At 39.2% G+C, this 17083-nt stretch overlaps 1 protein-coding gene across 8 annotated transcripts in view; it reads right to left on the bottom strand.

The window, feature by feature from the left end:
• The window catches only part of NCOA2 (nuclear receptor coactivator 2), a 188481-nt gene that overhangs the window by 14065 nt on the left and 157333 nt on the right, over window positions 1–17083 (bottom strand). For all 8 annotated transcript variants that reach the window (XM_042869028.1, XM_042869026.1, XM_042869025.1 and 5 more), the window contains 8 exons: window positions 14541–14750; window positions 12482–12697; window positions 11762–11891; window positions 8192–8357; window positions 5947–6225; window positions 4903–4980; window positions 3865–4099; window positions 2054–2231 (listed from right to left, as the gene is read on the bottom strand). In XM_042869028.1, coding sequence (XP_042724962.1) covers window positions 2054–2231; window positions 3865–4099; window positions 4903–4980; window positions 5947–6225; window positions 8192–8357; window positions 11762–11891; window positions 12482–12697; window positions 14541–14750 — 1492 coding nt within the window. The remainder of the gene's footprint in view (window positions 1–2053; window positions 2232–3864; window positions 4100–4902; window positions 4981–5946; window positions 6226–8191; window positions 8358–11761; window positions 11892–12481; window positions 12698–14540; window positions 14751–17083) is intronic.

The following is a 17083-nucleotide window of genomic DNA, read 5'->3' on the forward strand; positions in this document are numbered from 1 at the left end:
AAACATAAGTTCCCATGTCTGTGCATAAAAACACATGCCTTTGCGTGTGAAACTATGGCAGGGTACAAATCTGTTATGTGTATGCAATAACAGCCAATTAGCTGCTGAAATTTGTCGTCACATATTATAAATATATTCAGGAAAGCAATTTTTAGGGGGGGGAAAGAAAACATCTTTTTTCCCTTCCATCCTTAGCAAAGCATAGGACTGTTGCATCAGTATTGGATTTGATCTAAAAAGCCTTCTTTTTGCAGCAGAGGCTATTCACACATATGTATATCAGATTTGCACACACAATTACGGCAAGTGGGCTCACAAATATAGACATGCAGCAGTTGTGCAGAAATTTATTTATTAAATCTTAGCGTCAGAAAAATGTGGCACTGTAAGAAACTACAGAACATCTGAGACAATTACCCTTTGTGCTCTCGTAAGGATATTTCTGAACAGCATTAAGTGTAACTGTGAAAGATTTCATCCCAGATTTTACTCAAAGCCAAGCGCTTTCTGGATGGTATCTTCCTTCTTGTGTTAAAAGTCACGAGAGGGCTTTTATATTTCCTAAAGACACTCCATTATTTACACATCAGTCTTTTCTGCTCTTTAAACATACTCCAGCAGTCAATGAAGGAATTACTGCTGAAGATGTGTCTGTTTAGATCTGAAGCACTACAGGAGGACTGCTGCATGTCAGGTGGCACACAGCAGCCACCTCTATATCAACAGTTGATTTTCACCCTCCAGATGAAGAAATCCTTTCAGGGTTAGTGCTCAACCTTGCACCCGGGTACTCCACTATGTTATTGCCACACACTACCTGCTGTGAGACTTTCTTTACAGAGCCCTCTGTGGAATGCAGCCGCATTCCAGGTGCAGGACCAAAGTCCAAAAGTCCTGCAATTCTCTTTCTTCTATCCCTTTTCAGGCCACCAAACCCCATTTTTAAGTTGTTATCTGGATGGCTGAAAGAGTACACTACGGATCATTGTGAATATCCAGTGGTTTGTGTAAAAACATTTGACATGTCTCCACTGTAGAGCTGCAGTTTAGTGAGCCATTAGTCTGCCCCTGCTGCAGTTTCAGTAGAAGCCGTGGCAGCAGTAGCTCTGTCTCCTGCAAATGCTTCAGGAAGACAATGAGGGAGAGGTACAGACAAGGATCAGGATGAGAGATACATCAGTTGCTCTAAGGGGAACTCAGATCAGCCTCATCACTGAAATACTGTTTTTCTGGGTTTATTAAATGTATATAAACAAGCAGGAAAAAGATTTGTTGTTGAGCTGGGATAGTAAAAGCAGCCTGAGAGCTTTGGGATGAGGAGACCACCAGCCTCAATTGACAGAGGTCAGTTACACAACAACCTGACAGATCTTCCCATGTTCCACTGAAAAACACAGATCATTGCCATCCAGAAACTCCTTGCTGCCTACACAATGTGTTCAACGCCCAACCCATTTAATGAGAACGGGCTGATTATAACAGTTACACTGACTGGGCACGGGCCTCAATTGGAAAGGTGACTGCATGCATGAGGCATGCTACATTGCTCTCAGAGAATGATAGCTGATCCCAAATATGTGCAAGTACTGGATTGAACATGGTTGCACTCCAGCATTTGAAGTGGGAGGTGATATCCAGTCACCATAATTCCAGAGCAGTACAGAATGCATAGGCTATGGCTCAGCTGATCCAGCCATGTGGAAAGCACTGTGGGAGCACAACATTAAGATCATATGCAGAAGAAATGCATCCACACAAATGTTAGGAGCTGGAGCTCACTGTGCAGCACAGTTGCTTCTTAAGAACAATTTTTTATCAGTTCTCAGAGACAAAGCAATGCATTGTGTGGATGCATATCTTTTAGCTATGCACTCACTTTGCCTTGTCTGAAGACAGTATTTAAACCAATTCATCAAGCCAAGTTGAAAACAAATTTCTTTGAGGACAGACCATTAGCAGTAAACAAATACATTTAAGCAACCCCATAAATAAGTGTAGACCATAAATTACTGCATTGCGCTGTATGCTCATTTTTGTTTTGTTCTGGATTTACCTGTTTCCACCCATATTCCCTTGTGCCCACCCATTCATCTCTGTAGAAGACTGATAGGCAGGATTAGCCTGAGTCTGCTGAATCATAGGGCTTTGTGTATGAGCAAGTCTTGGGGACATCAGTGGACTCTGAGGAGTGGTGGCCCCTGTGAAGCCTGGATCAGGCTGCTGACTAATTCCTAAAAAAGAAGGAGAGAAAATTAGCCAATGTACATTCAATGTTTAAAAAAACAAGAGCTCAAACCTGCAGACTTGTCTTTGCACTTATGTCACCTGGAACCTATAACCTTGCACCTTAATGTAGGACCTAGATATAAAGCAAGATGTCATCAACTCAATACTACACATATAACTGCAGAAATTGTTTTGCTTGAGTTTGATAGCTACTTATGTGTCCCAACCATACAAGCACTCATCCCACTAGAGACCACAAACAGAAACACTGCTAAGTGAATTCTTTGCAGAAACTGCAGTCAAACAAATAAACCATTTGTTCTGCACACAAACCCACTTTTGTGAAAGAAGTTATGCACTACCCATTTACTGCACAACTTTTAAACATTTGGTTAGAATTTAAAGTTTTTCTAAAGTTCCTACAGCCCTAGCACCTTGATTTCTCTGTCCACACAAAACTAGACAATGCCATTTGGTGAAAGCATTTAATGATTTTGTAAAATGAAAAAAAAATCTAGATGAAGAAAGCAACTTAGACTGTAAAATGCCAATTATGTGCAGAAATTTTGTTTTCAACCAAGACATTTTGGTCTTAAGTTCTTCAAGAACAGCATACTCAACAGAAACAAGCCACTCAATGTCAGCATATGGCTCAGGTGGTATGAAATCAATTTCAATATTCGCTGTTTGCATGACAACTCTGTATCTGAGTTTGTGTTATAAAAGGAGAATATCTTAATGTCTTTTCATTTTCATAAAGCAATTACAAACACGTACAGGGAAAGCACAGCTATGATTTAGAAGATGATTTGAAGTATAACATACCAGTAAGAACAGACAACAAATTTAGAACTGAGTGGAAATAATTTGTTTTGATTTTATCAAAAGAACTTCAAATTATTTTCTATAACTTTTACTCTCACTTAGTAGTAATGTAACTTTTACTTTTTACAGTTCTACTACTTATACAAAGCTGCATACAGCTTTGTAAAGCATACATATAAAATTATATTAGCTATCATATTACATACAGGTTCAAGGACAGAGACAGAAATGTCCTGTCTGAAACTAACTTTTATTATTTAAACTCAATAGCTAGTTGTTAATTTCACATTATACAAAGGATTGCAAAGATTTGGGAAGAATCTGTTGGGTATTAAAGCAATGCTTCATTACAAAAATGTAAAAAACTCCCAACCAATATAAAAATGATCTTAAAGGATCACGTACAGCTTTGTACGCTGTTTCATGTGGTTTGCTGGCATAAATTCACATTCTTTGTTTGAGCTTTTACTGGACAAATTGATTTGCTTAGTCAAAATACAGAGTCTATCAAGTCTATAATACTTCCACACATGCATGTGTGCATACACATTTGTACACTCACGTATCTATGCTCATAAACAATCACACAGATTGCACTTCTGCTACTGCTCAAGGAAAGAGTAGATCTCAGGGCGGTATTTGAGCTAGAAGAGTGGCAAGTACCATGTTACATTTGAGGACGGTTGTGAGGCCCAAACCTCTACTCCTCCCTGGGGAGCTGGGCAAAGAAGGGGCTGCGGGATGGGATCTTGGGGAGACGGTGGGGATAAAAGAGCGCTGAAATTACAGAGTAAGGGCAGGTAGAACCAGTACCGTAGTTTGGAGGAAATGGGAACTGCTGTGTGTTCGCCTGTGGGATCCGTGGGTTGCTCATGGTTGCTGGTATGCCCCCTGTAGCAACCATGCTGGGGGTCATGCTCAAGCCCTGCCCTCGCATCATCAGCGTCCGCTGCTGCACCTGCTGCTGCTGCTGCATCTGCCGCTGCCGCAGGTGCTGGCTCAGGATCTCCCGTTGCCTCTGCGCCAGCATCTGTGCGTTGATGGGGCCCTGTAGGAAAATCACCACTACCTGTTAATAACCCCTGCAAAGGCAACACCACTGGAGCAGTCGGAGATCCCAGTTCTTTCTTCGTCTCCACCACACACCTAACATTAAATGGGGGAAAATCACCTTGCTAATGCTTCTGCTGAAAGGGTTGACAACTGCAGGACAAGGGGAAATGGTTTTAAGTTGAGGGAGAGGAGATTTAGGTTGGATGTCGGGGAAGTTCTTCACAGAGAGAGTGGTGAGGTGCTGGAACAGGCTGCCCAGAGAGGTTGTGGATGCCCGTCCCTGGAGGTGTTCAAGGCCAGACTGGATGGGGCCCTGGGCAGCCTGGTCTGGTATTGAATGTGGAGGTTGGTGGCCCTGCCTCTGGCAGGGAGGTTGGAGATTCATGATCCATGAATCCCTTCCAACCCTGGCCATTCTGTGATTCAGTGATTCTGCTGGGAATGATTTCCAACAGCACGAGTGTCATCAACAGAAATAACAATGGCATTTAATACTGCAGCAATTTCTCATTGCAAAGAGGGCTCATTGAAAAAAAATGCAGCTTTAGGAAATGAGAAGTCTGGTTAAAAATGCAGTCATGTCTACTTCTAATAAATAGCCATGCAGCTTGGGTAAATATGGGGCTCTCAGAAATAAAATAACAGAGAAATACCACTACAACAGTAAAATATCATTTAAATTGCATTATTAGTATTCCAACTTTAACATTTGTGGTGTTAAAAATACTGTAGCTTGGACTAATTTCACCAGGAAATGAGAAAATAGAGGGATCTGTTCTAAAGTACTGTTTTCCTCACCTGAGTCGGCACCCCGGGCCTCAAAGACAGGTTCATATTGGAGACACTGCTGATCTGATTTATCAGTGGCTGCCGATTCTAAAGGGTAAAAATAGTTCTTAGTAGTAGAAAAAGAAAAGGGAAATGTTATATATATCTTTTTCCCAATTAGTAGGCTTGATAGTTTGAGGTCTTAGTTGTAGAGATGCCAGCAGAAACTACTTTTCCTGCTCAGGTCCTGTTATTCACAGAATATCCAAGTAACAACGCCATCTTCACAGTTCCAACCTTGTTTGAATTTCAGACTGGACTCCTGATGTTGACACCAAATCAGACCCTATCCTAATGCTTAAAGGCAGGAACAAATGATCTTTCTTTCTCCACTGAAGTAGTATTAATATCTTCTAAATAACACTATGAACTTATATGTTTAAAAATGACCCTTACAAGTAGACCAAGGCAAAAAAAAAAAAAAAAAAAAAGAGAAAAAAAAGGATGTAGATAATAGCGTAGGATGCAATGAAAAATAATGTACATCACTGGAAGATACAGAGAATAGAATTATTAAGGCTGGAAAAGACTACTAAGATCATCCAGTTCAACCATCAACCCAGCACCACTTTGCCCACTAACCCATGTCCCTCAGTGCCACATACACATGATTCTTGAACAACTCCAGGGATGGTGACTTTACCACCCCCCTGGGCAGTCTGTGCCAGTGCCTCACTACACTTTCTGAGATGAAATTTTTCCTAATATCCAACCCAAGTCAAGATATAACAAACAGAAACAGACCTATGAAAGAAAAGGCTCCACTGTGGCCTTGCTCAAAGAATTAGCAAGTCCCAGGCTTAAATACTGTGCACAATATTGTGCAGTATTATAGAAAGAGTAAGGGAAAGCTGCAAAAAAAAAAAAAAAAAAAAAAAAAAAAGATCTAAAACAGAGAATGTGAAAGGTGCTGTTCCAGAAAACCTCATTATGGCTTTTAAGTGAAACCAGACTGTTCTAAGTATACATGCAGGACACCCTGAGTGAGCCGACGCGGCGTGGCTCGTGCCATACCTGCTGTGCCTGGAGTCGGTGCTGCAGCTGGAGCCGCAGCTGGTTGGGCTGGCTCTGGATGATGCTGGCGGGCCGCAGGCCAGGCCGGGGCTGCATGCGCAGGGCGGCGTAGCCAGGGCGCTGCCCCATGGCGTGGAAGCTGGGGTCCTGCATGGGAGCGTAGCTGCCCTGAGCCATCTGAGCCTGGGCCGTGTACTGCTGGGAGAAAACCTGAGCCTTCTGCTCCAGCAGCATGCTCGAGTCCTGGCCGGGGAAAGTCTCTGGGTCCACAGCCTGGCTCTGCAGAAATGTAGGGATGACATAAGCAGTTGGTGGGACATGGTTTCTACGTGACTGTCTGAGACTAAGACCACCTGCAAGAACACCCTTCCAGCATATGAACACTTTTACATAGCAAATTATGTAAAACTTTTTTTTTCTTTGTATTATTATTGCATTTCTTTTTTCTTATAAAACAAGTCTAATTGCATGTTGATGTTACAACACATGTTCATGAAGACAAATTCCGCCCTTCTTTTCTCTTCTGTTTTTAAAACAATGACTTGCAGTCTTTGTCATGTTTTTAGCATCACCATTTTATCATTATGTTAAATGAATAAAAGCTTGAAATGACAGATTTTGTAATAAAATCTGTAAGTAAAGCGATGGCAGGATATTTTTGCCATTGAATCAGAGACAAATTCAAAGACATTACTAATGAATAAGGATGAGAAAGTAGATCTTATTTTAGATTTTAAAATAACAACTTGAAACAAAGATGCCTAAAACTACTACTGAAGCTAATGGGAATAAAGTGCCTAATTCTTTCAGGGCACTTCTGCACAAACTGATTACCCATTAACACAAAAAGCAAACACAATTCTAAACTCTATTCTAGGTAATATTTGCTCTTGCCAGAATAATTTTATAGCTTATTCCACACTGTCCTTGGAAATTGAGTTAATCTAAATTTCACTGCCCTCATGCAATAAAGATTTTAAGCTTTTCTAAGATGTGTGATGGATATTTAAAAAAAAAACATATTCCAAAATCTGACAGTTGTGTTATGTGTAAAACTCGTTAACCATTTCCACTAAGACATTTATTAAACACAAATATATTTAAGACTGAGTTTGAAATAAAACATCATTCGCATTTTTGGGCAGTGGTATTCCAAAAGTTATATGATACTGCATAGAAATTTCACAATGCAAAACTGAAGTTCACCAACAAATGACACTTCAGCAAGTTCTGTGTTGCACCAAGTTAATTCTGGGAATAGTTTTCACATGTCCAAAGCAAGATTTCATCAGTCCTATTTCATAGTTACAGATAGTGCATGGATATGGAGAGATAAAAGTAGTATCTAAAATACCGAGATAGTCAGAAGTTATCACCAGGCTGCTAATGAACTCTAGGAAGTGAAATGGGTGTTCTAGGCTTGTCTGAGAACATGAAATCATTATAGAGGCACATATGGCTGTTTCAGAAATACAATTTCGATGTCAGAAACATCAAGTACCAGCTTTCCTTCAAAAGCTGTTTTTGTTGTTTTTTTTGATACATGTTTTTGCACTATATAGGACTGAAACGGACCAGAACCAAACGAAAGCTAGCAAAAAGAACTGTGGGAAAAAAAAGTACATCAAACAACTTAATGTGGCATGTTCCAAATTGAAAATAAATATATAATTCTAAGTGCTTGGAATGAAATTATTTGCTTCACGGTGAAGAATGACTATCCTTTATCTCACATTTATTAACTAAGGGAAAAAAACAAACAACAAACAAACAGGTGAAATGACAGTTCTGCCTATCCAAAAGCTTGATGTTAGTGTAATACAAAGGTCTTAATTCTGCTCCTCTGATCTTAGGTCTACATAACCTTTTTTGCTTCTTCACTTTGTCCTGTTTCTGGCCATGATCGTACCTTTCTCCCACCCAGAGCTGTTCCTCTGACCACCAGATAAGCAAAAGCCTTTAATTTTTCAGTTTGGGTTGATTTAACTATATAAAGCAGATGGGCACAGCAAACATCAAAACAAGAACTGGGCAAGGGTGGCATGAGAGATGTGGGAATTATAAAGCTGGGGCTGAAGCAAGCTTTTCAGGTGACAGCAAGCTCTTAGACTGACTTCCACTAAAATACACAACCTCACCTTAGCTTGTAAGAAGAATTCCCTTCTGCAACATACATTTTACCTCCATCTTACAAGCTATCCTTTAACCACAGTACCTAATGTACCTAATGCAGATTCCACTATACCTGGCTAACGAGTTCTGGTATTCCCAGAGCTCTGTCGATTTCTTCTAAGCCATCAAAATTTCTTAGTGCCATATAAAGCTGATCCAGGAGAGCACCTTCATCACTTGGTGATTCTGATGAAGGATGATTACACAAGAGATCATCTGGTGAGCTGCCAAACGGTTGCCTGTGAAAACATGAACACTGCGTTGGTAAACAGCTGCTGAAAGCTGAGAAATAGTATCAGTGGATTAGTAGTCAAACTGAACTAACAAGTGGAGACAGAGATTACTTTAATAGCTGTCAATTTTGTCTAGAAACCTACTCTGGATGAAAGTTTGGCCTCCCAAAGAAATATCTAAATAGCGTGGTTAATGCCTGTCAAGATCCTTCAAGTGCTGTGTATCCAACAAGCAAGTACACCGAGTGCACCCGACTGCTGATTCCCTGCTACAGAGAGAAGTGTATCAGCAGAGAGGCACAGAAGTCAGTAGAGAACACAACCAGTGAACACGGAAAGCTAAATAAATTTATTTTCGGGTAAGTATAACCTTGAATTTTAGATATTTTATTAAGTTTGCAATCACAAGTAGAGAAAAAATTCATTTCCTTAGTTACTCTTAACTGCTTTTCTATCACACTAAGCAAACTGAAGAGCCATAGAGGGGTCCAAAGATTGCCTGAATGTGTACAAACTGAGTAGCTGGAAGAGTTGGCCAAAAGCAGGAAGAAAAGGACATTCACCTTTTTGTTTGCAGTAAAACACTGTAATAATTCAGCACATCCTATGGAACTGCACACTTCGGTACCAGTTTATGTACTTGGCTATATGCCTCAAGAGCATCAGCAAGAACTGGGATACTGCCAGGCTGATGGGGCCCTACAAATCCTACCTACCTCACCCCTGGATTTGTATGCAAAGCACATACACATTTACAAAGACAGAATAAATGTTTATTCCCAACCTAAAGGAGGAAACTTACTGAGAAATAAACTATGAAATTACACCTTAGCAGCAGACAAATGACATGTTTTTGCTTTGCACTGTTCACAGACTGTAGGGCTTCTATATCGCACACAGTGCTACAAGATTACAACAGCAAATATTAAGAGAAAAGCATTCTGTGAGTAAGGGCAGCTACTATGAGCACATGATGGTAGAATCCCTGCGGGACACTGCTTGTGACTGGCCTCTACCCTGACACAGAACCACTGATCACAACCCTTTGGCATCCAGCCAGCCAATTCCTAATCCATTGAACAGTCCTTCCTCCAAATCCATCCCTCTCCAATTTAGAAAGAAGTAGAGAGAAGGATGTGCTGAGGGACCATGGCAGGGGCTTTGCTTTTAACGTATGTGGTTGCCATGAAGGTCTAATCTCTACGTCAAAGAAGAGTAGAAGGAAAGAGATGCATCATTGGGCTATACACCTAAAAACACCCTGAAGGACAGTAAACAGGACAACTAAATCTGTAGGTATACAAGCTATCTTTAGCACACTGCAAAAGCATTAATCAACCTCATATACAGAGAAGTTTCTACAACTCTCAACATAGCATTATAAATCAGCAAAGACGAGGAATACGCAGAAAAAAAAAAATCTTCCAATTAAATTGCTTGCAAACTTTGAAGTTGACTTATAAATATGAGCTGGAAAAACAATCAGTCCATGGGGCTAGCAAGAAAACCTCGCCCAAATTGTAAATAGGCATGAATATATATGGTAAGAAAAAGTTTAAAACATTTGCTAAGTTCTTTGCACTATTCAATAATGACTTTTTTTTCCAACTTCTTTTATAAACCAGAATGACAGTGTTTAACTTCTGTCTCAAGTAATTATTTTTACTCACATTTTGACTTTGTAAAGAGCTACATGATTCAATAGTCATGCAAACAATCAGATCATACAAATTAAAATCCCAGGGCTTAATATAAAACGAAGAGACAGCACCAAACAATTCAACAGTTCTGTTTTGGTCTAGATCATCAAAATATGATTACTTTCAGATACAACGCAACAGTATTTTTTTTTTTCCACCATCTCTAGCTATGACAAAACTGGAGAATTATCTCCCTGGCTTGCTGACCAAAATCTGGGGCCTTGTATTTTATATTATGGTATCATTTATAAAGTGGTAAGTTATGTCAATAGTACTTTTGGTATATATGCATCCTAACAGGGGGAGAATTAGCACTAGGATGCATTTTGAAAAATGTGAAAAAGTAGAAAAGTAGCAGAGAATATTGCCACAATGTTAAATTTATGTATAATATTGTAGGACATCCTTTTGGAATGAAAACTAAGATAACACAGTCAGAAGATTCAACTTTCTTCACACACTTTTTTTTTCCAACTGCTTCCTCTTCATTTCATATGATTTCTTTTTCAGTACTCCTCCCATCTGCTACTGGATAAGATATTCTTACATAGTTCAAAATATCTCAGTGTTTTTCCTTTGTCTGTCCATTTTGCACCACTTATATAGTCCACATATCTCCAATTTAAGCTATAAGCTTTTTGGGGAAGACATACAGGTCTTTTTAAGCAAGTGTAAACTGCTTCTTGTAGTTATGACATTATTTTAAAGGCATAATAACCAACAACTATTTTACATGAGAGTTAAAATAGGCTGTGATCCAATCTGGTTCTGGTTACCTAAGGAGAAGCTAACCTCCGGCATGCTCCCCTTCACTTCATCTTTCTTCCCTTTTAAAGGAATCAGTTAAAAAGGAACAAACAAAAGAGATGTTGACAAAGTCCTGCACCACTAAAAACACTGCTCCGACACAGCCATGTTGTAAGTTCAAAGGTTTTTTTATTTAAAGTGACATTTTCCCACTTTTAGTTTTAAGTATCTTCCTTGTATGAGTCCTGCTCCGAAAGTAACAGTTCTTATTTGATTATGTTGGTCCACGACCTCAGAGATGGATGTTGGTGGTATGGCAATAGAGGTAGAACCTTCCCACCAATATTCTGTTCCATGTTGTTGCCATGTGGCAAATGGAAACAGAGGGACACTGACACAATGGCATCTGACATGGAAGTGTGTATGAAGCAATGATGTGGAATTGAATTCCTTCACCCTATGGAAAAAATGGCAGCCACTGACATTCACGGATGCTTGCTGAACGTTTCTGGAGACCAAACAGTGGATGTCAGCACAGCGAGGTGGTGGGTGGTGTGTTTCAGCTGTGGCGACAGCTACAGTGGTCATTTCCGCTGGTGTGAAAAAATTTTTTGAAATGACCCATATACCTAACTGTAATGTGCATCGTTAGCAACAACATCGCTAAAACTAGACAGAATTACGTTCATTTTCATATTTGAGAGATGAAATTGGTGCAACTACCTGCAGCACCAGCACCATTTTCTGTGATACAGAACTCTTAATTCCTTCAACCCACTAAATGGCAAAGAAAGCATTTGCAAGTGTTAATGCACCACATACACATTTCATGAGGATAAAACACTACAAACATTACATTGACATAGCTGTAGAGATATTTTACACAGGACGTTGTTTCCATGAGGCATAAACAACTCTGGCCTGTTAAATCTCTCCATGCTTTGATGTGTCACTAAGACTCACCTGTTCTGACCACCAAATGTTGCCTGGTCTATAGGCAAGATGCTGTCTGGCCATGGTGCAGTCTGATTTGGAGGAGCCTGCTGTTGGCTATACTGAGGTCCTCCTATGTTCATCTCCAATTCGGATGGCCCTAATTAAGGAAAAACAAACACACAGATTTTTCTACTTTCATGATAAATCTTTCCATTGAATCATCAATGTTGCACTAAAAGCACTAAAAGCATTAAGACTCCAGTAACATTACACTTCAAAGCATCATTACTTTTCATTAAATATCACTTTTAAAATTTGAGTAAACGATGTAAGAACTGTGATAGGGTTTACAAAAAACAGCCAACATGACATCATAGATGTAAAATATTAGCAAGAAAAGTATTTAGGAAGGTAGTATACAAAGTCAGCATCGTAAGAGCAGTGTACATGCTTTGGAATTGGCCAAGTACAATGACAACATTCACAGCATATCCTCTTTAAAAATATTTTTAAAGTTTCACATCCGCTTTCTTAGGAAATCCATATCATTAAGAAGCTAAAGAATATCTGGAGTTGTTATTAACACATGTTAAAACTTAACATTTTACACACCTTCCTTCCTTCTCCCACAGGAAGCTCTCACTATGGAATGCAGTTCTCATCAAATCTAGAACTGCAGTGAGACTTTTTGCTGCTTCACCTTTGACAACGCAGCGCACACGTAAAGGCACAACTCCACACACTTACCCATATTCATGACCTGAGATGGAAGCATCTGCCTCGGGCCAGGCTGGTTGCTAGGTCTCAAGGGGATGCTGGCTGTGGGGTTGCGGATCAGGCCTGCCTGCACCGGCCTGTTCATGGCGCTGGCGGTGGGTGCACACGTCACCCTCACAGCAGAAGCCTGGCTTCCCCACTCTCCAGATGTCATGGCAGGTCGCGGGGCACTACCACTGATCATTCCTGCACAAAAGTTGGGCAGGGTCAGGCGGAGGAGCATGACTCAGGGCAGCATTAGAATTGCAGCTGGCTGACGAGCTACATTTTTAGAGATGAAAATGCAGCAGTTTCACTCAAAGCGCACTGCAACACAACTGCCTGTCCAAATGCGCAGGGCTACAGAAAGATGCCATACACTGCTTAGTCAAGGCAGCGGAGATTATTATGCACTCTACGTGAGGAAGACCCTTTTATCATTTCTGAAACACTGTTAAGAGTAAGTGTTCCCACGTGTAGTCTGCAACAGGTGCTGAGGGTGTGTGGATAGCACTGACTTCCTTCCTCAGGAAATGAATCACGTTTGCTGATGTGTGTCTGCTTTACTTTCCAAGTGGTATGTGAGAATGAAGACTTGAGTAACAACATGCTATCGCTACACACACTTGCAAATTATAAGGATTAAATTCAAATTTGCATTCTGCAAACATCTTTTGGCAAGTCCTTTAACTCATAGTATATTGCCTTCTTAGCTTCAAGGCTTACCCAAGATAATCTCGAACCAATATACAGTGCAGGGAAATTACTCACAGGAACTTTCCGATAGATGCTGAAGTTCATTACCGTTATTTTAGGGGAAGTCCTCCTACATCTACTGTAAACAACCGATACGGTTTATTTACACTTGGAATATACAGAACTCTACACTCTGACAGTAGTAAAAAAAAAATAAAAATGCCAATGCAGCACAGACACACAAGAAAGCAAAACAACAAAAAACACACTCAGAACAATATGTTCGTACAGTTTGCACATTTCAATTTTATACAGTCCAGAGAACAGATAAAATATGGATTTCAGAGTGGACTATTTCTCCATCCAGCTGTAATTTGCAACATCCTTAAATGAATGCTAAAAGCCACCCATACAATTACTACTCATTTGTTCAGTGACGTATATTTATTTAGTGACGTATAACTGAGGAGAAGAACCCTCTGAAGAGGGTCACTGTTTCATCTGCTGAGCAAAATTTGCTTCAGTATTGCATCCTCAGGTTTGTTCTGCTTGTGTACATATTCTATCAGCTGAAATATGTGGTGTGCTAAAGCAAATGGCGGGAACACAGATAATACTCTCTAAGTTGTATACATAAGATGAATAACATCCTCAAATATCTATACAGAAGGTGAAAGTAATAGGACACTTGAAAGACTACAAGTTGACCTCTATTCTATTCATATAATTTATATCAGACTCTGTCAGTATGTCTCTTTTAGTACTGATGCAAATTTTGGCAATGAATAGCCAGCTGAAATGAAATATGCATTTATTCAGTTTTCTTAGCAGTTGTTTCACACTTGTACAGTCTTGGACTATGTATCAGTTGAAGTAAGTCAATCAGACTGATTTTTCCAGTGAAATATCTTTTAGTATCTTTATACAATATTAAAGTAGTGTGAAGAAATCAGTACACTACAAACAGTTCAGAATGAATAATACTATTACAAGATCTCATGGTTCCAGAAAAAAATGTTTCAGAAAATGATGAAAGCCTTAACTACTCTTTAATTTAAAATGAGAACTAGCATTAATAAGTAAAGGATAACTAAGGGCAATTGCAGCATCTGTAGAGATACATCCCAAAAGAGTAATAATTATAATGTCCACAGTTTTGAAAGGACCATACCTAAAATATGCATTAAGTTCAAAAAAAGTATGCCAATATGTAACAGCACACTTAACCCCTCTTTTTTTTCCCCCAGACTGATAGGATACATGCATTCTGTATTTGTTAATAACCTCAACATTAAGTTACATATAATGTAGTCTGTGAATCAAGTACATTAAAACAAATGGAAAGTGTTCTTACCTGTACTACTGTTTCCTAAAGCTCCTTGATTTCCTATCATCCCTTCATTCCTGCCCATCAGTCCTGGCTGAGGTATCACTGAATATGGGCTACTCGTCCTTATGGGTGGAAAGGCTCCTGCACCTGTTGGGTTCTGCAGTGTGATGTCAAGTGGTAGATTCTGGTTTGGTAATAACCTGCCCAGTTGCCCTGCTCGTGGGTTATTAAAAGCTAGACAGGAGGAGCAAACAAAAAGCAAAGTTACAAGAATGGAAACTTGTTAAAAAAAAAAAAAAGAACCCAAACACACTCAAAGCTTTGGGCTGAGCTATTTAATGCTGCTTAATTTACCCATTCCATCTGTCTGAGAAACATCCCTTCTTGACATTTTCATGTAAATTTCAAAATGGAACATTCTGACACTGAAAGAGATACGACTTACCTTTTTAAAAACCTTAAGTGATACTTTAACTTAGAGGGTCACTGCAGCAAAACATACCACTATGTGATGTGCATACTACTGCCACAGTTAATCTTACACCTAGTAGGACTGTAATTGCGGGCAGATGTCATTCTGAGGCAGATTGTTAGGAATAATCTCTCTTGAAATTTTTCCAGCATAAACTGTGTCCTTGGAGAAATTACCAAAATTAAGGACAGATTGAGTCTATACCTGATCCTGTAGCTTCATCTCCACATCTCCTTTCTATTTTATTTTATTTTACTTTATTTTTGTCATTAATAAATACTTCCATGATTCAGCAACAATGAATAAATGGTCATGCTTTTGTTTTTACTGTCTGTCCAGAGAAGCAAATAAAGTAACTTACGAGACAAAAATGCCACCACAAAGTCTTGGATTGACCCAAAACTCATCACTACTGATGATTTCAGAACAGTTTTCCCTGTAAGCCTGAAAGATCACATAGGTGAGTAAGTTACTACATGCCTAATTGCAAGCAATCCCTGATCCTACAAAAAGCAAAGCTGGAAATGCAGCACCAAAGAACAACACAGATATGACGGTGCTCAGATCACACATTCTGCCTTTGGTTAGGATGGGACTGAAGAAGGCTCCCTGCTCCTCAAGCAACAAACTCGTAAGAATTTGGCAAATCTAGCAGTGCTCAACAGTTAAAAAATATATATTTGTAACAGGTCAAATTATTTAAAGTATTTTCATATACAACTTAAAAAAAAACGAAAGCAGGTTATTTCTTTGGGGAAAAAATTAGTTTGAAATTCATTTTACACTGATTTTCTGTGAGCATATAAAAAGCCACTCACTACTCCCATGCACCTGTTTTCTGCATGAAAATAAGGCAGAAAATCCCTAGTAGAATTAGGTGCAAACACAAGACTGAGCTAGAAGGGGGAAAAATAGGTTTTTAATTTACTTTGTAAACAGGATGCTTCTTTTTCAAAACTGCTGTTACACACCAAGATACTCTCATTGATAATCATACTTTTACTACACTTCCAACAGCTTTGAAAGCAGATTTAAAGTCAAAGATATGAAAATGATTGCAAAGTCCCCTGTGTTATGCAATACCTAGAAATAGAGTGGATAATACTGTATAGGACAAAAAGGAAAACAATTTCAGTCAATATATTATTGTATATTATATTGTGCATGTATAGATATATAATCTCTATATATATACGTAGCAGGCTGGATGGGACTTAGAGCTCAATCAGACTGGTTCTGAACACTTACAAGCCAAAGCAAAGGCTTAACTCTGAGAAGCTGAAAGGAGCCAGGAGAGACCATGCTTCAGAAAGAATATATTGAAGATTTCAGAGGCATGGAGAATTTTTTCCTGGCAGGTACTGCTGCTGTTAGTACTCCTGTACTTGCATTCCATTTCAACAAATTGTATTGCAAAGGTCTGTAGTGGCTTTAATGTAAACATTAATAACTACTTGAACATTTCTAAGAACTAAATTCCATAGACTCATAGAATGGCTAAGGTTGTAAGGGACCTTAAAGAGCTCCAACCCTATGCTGTGGGCAGGGTTGCCACCCACTAGATCAGGCCATTCAGGGCCCCATCCAAATTGGCCTTAAAAGCTTCCTAGTCAAATTATGTTATATATTAAAAAAAAAATAAAAATAGAATCAGAATGGCTACATTTAATTAAGAATATTATCTAAACTCCATTTTATAAAAAAAGCCCTCCAGTATACATTTAAGGAGGTGAACAGATGCTGCTGTCCTAGACAATGGGAAAAAAAATAATGGGAAACAGCGACTCTGTATAATATCTTCTTCAGCATTCCTAGCTGATAAAACTGCTGCCTTACTTGCTTTCTTTCCACTATTTTATGGTGGCATACCAACATTTCAATTGTGATTAATCGATAAAGTTAAGGAAAACAGTCAGCTGGAAATGACTCAACTAGGAGCCACAATTTCATATCAAATTTAGGTATTTCTTCTTAATCATACATCTTTCTATTAATTCTGTGGAAAAGCATTCTGTCATGCTTCAAAAAGCCTCACTTGTCCTGTTTATGGAAAGAACTACTGAGAAAGAGACACCGACATCAACACAAAACACAC

The sequence above is a fragment of the Lagopus leucura genome, unplaced genomic scaffold, assembly GCF_019238085.1.
Source record: "Lagopus leucura isolate 7727_CA_CO unplaced genomic scaffold, USGS_WTPT01 Super-Scaffold_100002, whole genome shotgun sequence".
NCBI classification, from domain to species: domain Eukaryota; kingdom Metazoa; phylum Chordata; class Aves; order Galliformes; family Phasianidae; genus Lagopus; species Lagopus leucura.